Raw genomic sequence first — 7038 nt, forward strand, 5'->3', positions numbered from 1 at the left:
CTTCCTTCCTTCCTTCCTTCCTTCCTTCCTTTCTTCCTTCCTTTCTCCTCCCTCCCTCCTTCCTTCCCCCTCCCTCTCCCTCTCCCTGTCTGTCTCTGTCTCTGTCTGTCTGTCTCTCTCTCTCTCTTTTTCTCTTTCTCTCCTCTCTGACACTCATCTCAGAAGGTAAATTCCAGAAATACTTCCTTTGACCAGGCACTTAAATCATTGTTAGTCTTTTCATTCTTTCTACTGAATAGGTCCTATCTGAAAATTGACTTCACAGGTCATACATTTAACAATGGGGGCTGTTGAGATAGCTCAGGGGACTAAGCACCTGCTTTGGCAAGTGCAGGGACCAGAGTTCAATCGCCTGGCCCACATACTGCCCCGGCCCTGCCCCTGAGGTGTGAGTCCAGATGTGGTGGCACATGCCTGCAATCCCAGCACTCAGAAGGCTGAAAACAGGAGAATCACTACGAGTCTGAACTGCACAGTGAGACCCTGAACCAAATACATAACAGAAAATAAATAATAAAATTGGAACTCCATGCCATCTAGTTCATCTAGAGTCTCAAAGTGAATTATGTAAGAAAATGGATTTATTGAGATCTTCTGCAACTGGTGGTAAAAATTCATGCATGAAAAAGAATTTAAAGCTAACAGATAGGTTGTTAATATATCCTCATTATGTGTGGCATGGCTGCCGGCAGTTTCTAAGTGCATACTCACGCGGGACAGTATTCGCAAACCATGGAGTATTTTAACCTTGGGAAGTTGGGACAGTAGGCTGTTCCACATCCCACACGAAAGGAGGAGTACCACACCACCTGTGGGCGGAGAAGGGAAGACAGGCGAGCAGGTGGAGGAAAAGGAAGCTTGCAAAAACAGTGCTCCAAGGCCCTTTGCTGCCCTGGGCCTTACATGCAGTTAAATTATTAAATCAAATAAATCAAATAAAAAAATTACATTTTTCTGAGCATTCACTCTTTTATACCTTTCAATTATCAGAAAAATTGAGACTATGTTTCATCACAAGAAACCTGCAGCATACTGAAAAATAATAGCTTCAATACTCAAACGTCAGGAGCATTGTATGTATGTACAAGATCGTCTCTCAAATTTCATTTTGGAATCAGGACACGCTTTCCTTTTAGGCTACTTAGGACGCAGGATACAGGGTCTTAGTTCTCTTTTTTTTCCTCTTACCTGTGTATAGTGTCCCACCACTGCCGTGGGTGGTTTTGGCCCTTCACCGAAGGTAAAATCCTTGTTCTCATTGTACCAAGACTGGATCGCTGCCGACCACGAAAAGGGGACGTTGGACTTGAAGAGGTTCTCGCCGCAGCTCACATCTAAGAGCAAAGACGAGGCCGGTCACGGACGCGCGAGGGAGGGTCCCCGAGGGCCGGGCGCAGTCCCCACGCTTGACGCCTGCCTGGTGGCCACGTGGACGGAGCGGCAGCCCTCCTCCGCTGGGAGCCCCGAAGCTGCGGGCGTGGCCGGGCGCGTGGCACGGCCACTGCGCGCAAAGCCACCGCGGGATGAGGCTGGCTTTCTTCTCTGATGTCTGCTCGTTCACTTACACATTAAAATTGTCACATGCAGCGCGAATGCCGTGCACTGGCTCAGCTTTGGTTGGAAACCTACGAGCTCCTTTAATTTCTCTCCTGTTCTAACCCACGCTTACTAGAGAATTTCACATATAACAATTTGAATTAATATCAAAGATTTTTATTTTGTATAATCTGTGAGAAAACATCATACTAATTCTTTAAAATAGCAGGCATGACATAAACCATACCAGGAGAGTACTTTTTTTTTTTTTTTTAAAGTTTTTGGTTGTCTCCTTAATCAACCAATCAAAACAACACAGGCCAAAAGCCCTCCACCAAAAATTAGAAAGAATATCTTGCATTCCCAAACTATCTTTTTCAAGTTTTGCCAATGGTATTTATAGTTAGGTGTCAAAGACAGTGTCTACATATTGTTTAAGCAGAGAATAAATGACTCTTGGATAATTTCTTTAAAAATGAAAGAAAGAAAAGATTTTTATGGTAGACTGAGATCTTAAAGACCATTTCTTATATCTATTTTTCTGACTATAGAAACTTACTGTCACGATTTTATAACAATTATTTTATCATATATATATATATCAATAACAATGAAGACCTGTCTTTAAAACAGGTCAGTTATTTATAATTGTCAAATGGGGTTACACTTTATGGCATTTGGGTAATTCATCAGATATTTTATTTCATGTTCTATTTATACATTTATATGATATTTTGTCATTATTTTTATATGCTTTGATGTAAACTGTAGACTTAATAGTTTAGTTTTATTTAATATAATGGACATTGTAGTTACCCAGAGCACACAAAATTTTTTAGGATCAAAACTTAAAAAAAAAAAAAGTATGTGTTAATGCTGCTCAAGAAAAGTTCAGAAACAAAGTATTCTTATAATTTCAAAGTTAGTTTATAAAACATAATATTAAGAAGTGGTTATTATTTTATTTTATTTTATTGCATTGCATTGTATTTTAGGGGAGGCTCTACAGGGTGTTCAGGGTCTCACTACTAGATCAGGCTCATAGTGATCCTCCCGTTTACAGCCTCCCAAGAGCTGGGATTCCAGGTGCGCACCCCCATGGCCAGTCTCGATTGCTGTCTCAGCGCGCCTGGGAGGTGGGGCCAGCATGGCAGGCTCCTGTGCCTGCTTGTAGGCACTTTAATCTGCTGAGCTATTTGGCCGGCCCGGAAATGGTTATTTTAATTATAAACTAAAAATCTAGTGTTATTTTAAATTTTGCATACATGACCTTCATTACCAATTATTTTCCTCAAGATAGTGTTTTTAATTCTTTAACAAAGAACAAGAAATGATTCCACTGGCTTTATTCATGGGCTGTTGACACATACAAAGGTGACACCACGTGGCAGCTTTTACAAAATAGAAAAAAAAGATCGGGATTCTCATGGCTATCACTATAGTCAGAGATATTTAACTTGAACAACACAGCCTTAGGACCAATATTTATTTACAAAGTTTTTGCAAACAACATCATAGAATGGACCCTTAATATTCTGCTGTATGATTATTTAACAGATACTGTTTAATTTACATACTGAGTTTTTGGTATGCTTTACTGCTGTGGCCGTGTTTGCACTGGTTTGCCCAGCCTTGGGCTTTCTCTGCTGCTGCACTACTCCATTCCTGGGAGAGAGAAAGAAAAATATCAGTGTAACTCACATAAATGAAAAGTCAAAAATAGCAAATATATAGTCAAAATGACAGGTTGTTTTATATCCCTGCAAAATTTATTCAAGGGAAAGTTAAAAATTCCATAATTTCTCTCCTCTAAGAACCATACAATATATCAATAGTTTGAAGAGAAAACTAAAGCTAGATGATAAATAAGGAAATGAACTTTGCTGAAATGGGAAGGGAACCTCAGGTGGCAGATGCGGGAGGGGTACAGAGGTGCAATTTTCCCACCCACAATACATTCATTATGTTTCATAAACAAGATAGTGAACAATAAATAAACTTTCTGCAAAGGCACTTTTCAATATTTAAAATCAAAATCAGAGACATTGATGCCCTTTTTTGTTCCCCGTAACTACCGTTGTATGCCTACACTCAGTAACTGAAAAATCCAACAGTTGTGGTCTGAGTCTTGTACTAGCACAGAGGGCTCAATGAACAGCTAGCAACACTCATCCTACCCTAAATATTATTATTGATGGCTCACTCCTCTATCTGGGAATTTTGGAGTCTATGTGGTCACTGGTGCTGGAACCTGAGAAGGGCATGGATAGTCACACTGAGCGGCACTGGGCTACAGGGAGGGCCTCCTGGGCCGAGGAGCACATGAAGGGCCCTGAGCAGAAGGGTGTAGTGACCTCTCACGGGGAGCCTGAGGACTTGCAGAGCTATTGGCATGATTTAAACAGCCCCAAAGACTTCACAAGTTACTTAAATGCTATCAAAGGAAGCTACAAAATTTCACCCTGACCAACAATGAAATGCCCAATCAAGTCAGAATGTCTTAGCCAGAATTTAGCAGATGCTTCTGGTTGGCTGCCTGCTCTCAGCACCCCTCACAGTAGCCCAAGGCTCCTCCCCTCTTAGCCTGCTCTCACCATCTTGAGCATGTTGCTGGCTTTCGGAGAGACTGCTCTCCTCAGTTCATTGTGCTTATTTACAATCTCCTTTTGGACTTCTGGTAGGGTGGTAGACAAAGCAGAAAATGCCCGATCCTAAGGAGAAACAAAAGTAGGTATAATTTCGTATATTTGAAAATCACACACAAGTCCAAATATATCTTTGAGATTTCAAGAAAACAGGATCAAATGTTTAAAGTAGTGTACAGTTCAAGTCAATATTGGAGGCTGAGCATTGCTAAAAGCACTAAGCCAATGCATTGAGTTTTAAATAGAAGAAGTGGTCAACTGAGACTCTGGCAATGGGCCTGTAACCCTTGGCAGGACAATGTTTATATCTTCTCTTAGGCCACAAGTGCCAATTTTGGTCTTTAGGAAAGTCTCACTGTGTTTTTTTCTAGATGTGCTGTATGGGTGATAATATATTTGGATGACAAAGGTGCATGACCGGGCACATTAAGACTTCATAGTCAACTGGGCTACAACAAGGGCATGGGAAGGAACAGATACACAGTGTGCTGTAGACGTGAGGGACACAATCTTCTGACAAGGCCTCGGATAACTAGAGAAGGAGTGTTTAGTTCAAGAGCATGTTTGTAGACTGCAGTCCAGTAAAAGAGTTTTATGCAATAGTAGCTGATGTTATGGAATAATTCAAAGGACAGATCTCCATGTTTCAAAAAATATCCCACAAGCTATTTCAAGAAATGAATTCAACCAATTAATGAATGATTGCTGACCTTATCTTGTTACTAAGAGAAAGCTGACTGGTGAGGTTTTGATTCAGATGGTACCAGCTGAGGTCATACTTCCCTCCCTGCACGGGTCTCAAGAGTGGTGCGGGGTGAGGAGAATTGTTGGCACAAGATATAGGAGCAATTTGCTGATCTAAATTTATATAAAAATGCAGTTTTATAAAGAAGAGAAAGATTTTAAAGTAATGTATACACTGGCAAGACCCTTACAGAACTTGTCTTAGACTTTGGATAATTCATCCACAACTCCCACGGTACCGAATCCCTTCAAGAGTTCCAACACTGCACTTAAACATGTGATCACATTATGTTGTCATTATCTAGTGGATGCATTGCTTTTTAGGTCCCTAAGGACAAGGTCATTGATGAATGTCTCATACCAAGAGACCTAGTAAAGGAACCGACTGCAGACCTAGGATGTAGATGTGCAATGTCAGTAATGACCAATCTTTGCATTTTACCCTGGTTATGAAAGAATATATACAGATATTTCTTATGGAGCTCACAGATAGAGGTAAAATAGCTCCTGAAAGAGAAGTAACTATTCTTTGCTTGCTACAGTTGGTTTGTAGATAAAAATGCTTAGCGTTTACATTGGGTAGGTCACTTGAATAAGTAATGACAATCCTACATAGCAAACCTGATCAAACTATGCTCCGTAACAGAAGGAGAGATCAGTTTGAGATGTCAAAGTCAGGCTTCACAAACATGATTTTGGATTTCTTTAATATTCAACTTCCAATTAATTTATAAATAAAACCATGAGATAGACCAGATGGTAGTAGATAAAAAGCAAGCACCATAAAAATCAATCTGTAAGAAAGTAATTGGAAAGAATGCAAATTCCCCAAGTGAAATTCTAGGTGAGGAATAACCAGGTTGATTCTGTGATGTATCCAGGACTTTTTCTGTATGACAAAATGACATCCTACCCAAGCTCGGAGCCTCGCTAGCATAGGTCCAAGCCTACCTCAGGGTGCGGAGGCCTACAGTTCTGCCCTGTGGCTCTAGCTTTCAGAAGCTCTCTGAACAAGGTGACCACTGTCCTTGGGCACTACATACCCTTTCAATAGAGAGCATGGTTGATCCTGTTCCTGGAACTAGAGGAAAACTGCATTTTAGAAACAAGCAGAGTTTGGAAAAATTCTACTTAATGATGTTAGGACACTTTTCAATTAAGCATAGAATTATTCTTGCACTGTAAAAATTAGATATAGGTTTATACAAAGAAGACATGCTAATTTGAGATTACGCATACACGTATCATTAATTTTCTGTGGAGAATATTTTACATTGATCAAATGAAATTAATTAAAGTAGTTTTGGGGGCAGGAGGAGGATAATTAACTTCTATCTCTTAGACTTATGTTATCTCATTAGAGCATGGTGCAAATACCACATATTGTTTCAATTTTATGCTGGACATTTTAAAAAGGATAGATAGATGGCTATAATAATTTGCATTATTTAATGAATACATCCAAAATAATGTTTCACAGTCATTAAAATTCAAATTGTTATGAGATATTTTTCTTTCTCTCTCTCTGAAATCTTTTCTGTGTTGTGAATGTACATCTGTGCTGATTTAGATAAGCACGTATTGAGTGGTAGAAGCCTTCCCTTCTACCAGGGGCTAGGGGCTGCATGGGCATATGTCAGTTGCCTGGACCTTCCCTTGAGTGCTTTGTGATGGAGCAGACACTGAAACACCTTGGACTTTTGCGCTGTATCTCATGGTTCCCTGAGTTGTTTGAAAAGACTTTCAGCCTTAACCTTACCATCTTCTTATTTGCCAGGAAAGATGGAAGCAGCGCAGCAACAAGGAACAGGGTCACTGGGAACAAAGCCATTGCTGTGAAAACAAAACATGGAGAACAAAGACTGGCATTAAGACATTTAATCCACAGAGGTGGGGGACTGAAGAGCTCCATTCTCCAGATTCACTCATAATGTGACAAGAATCGCTACACAAAACAGCAGAATGGTGGTGGGCTGCAGAAAGGCACTCTTGTCAAAGGCGGAGCACAAGCAGAAGTATTAAGGAGAGGCTTGGAAGCTTGGCTCTTGGCACTAAAGACCTCGGCCTTCTCCTCACAGGGCCACACTCAAACTGTCTTTTTGTCTCTCTCTCT

At 40.4% G+C, this 7038-nt stretch overlaps 1 protein-coding gene across 1 annotated transcript in view; it reads right to left on the reverse strand.

Annotated features, from left to right (window-relative positions):
- LOC101576585 (cysteine-rich secretory protein 3-like) overlaps positions 1-7038 on the reverse strand; it is a 27555-nt gene that overhangs the window by 14671 nt on the left and 5846 nt on the right. Inside the window, exons 2-6 of the mRNA XM_023711936.1 lie at positions 6685-6758; positions 4131-4247; positions 3114-3201; positions 1189-1334; positions 712-809 (exon numbers count right to left, since the gene is read on the reverse strand). Of these exons, the coding sequence (XP_023567704.1) occupies positions 712-809; positions 1189-1334; positions 3114-3201; positions 4131-4247; positions 6685-6758 (523 nt within the window). The remainder of the gene's footprint in view (positions 1-711; positions 810-1188; positions 1335-3113; positions 3202-4130; positions 4248-6684; positions 6759-7038) is intronic.

The sequence above is a fragment of the Octodon degus genome, unplaced genomic scaffold, assembly GCF_000260255.1.
Source record: "Octodon degus isolate 3935 unplaced genomic scaffold, OctDeg1.0 scaffold00022, whole genome shotgun sequence".
In the NCBI taxonomy this organism is placed as follows: Eukaryota; Metazoa; Chordata; class Mammalia; order Rodentia; family Octodontidae; genus Octodon; species Octodon degus.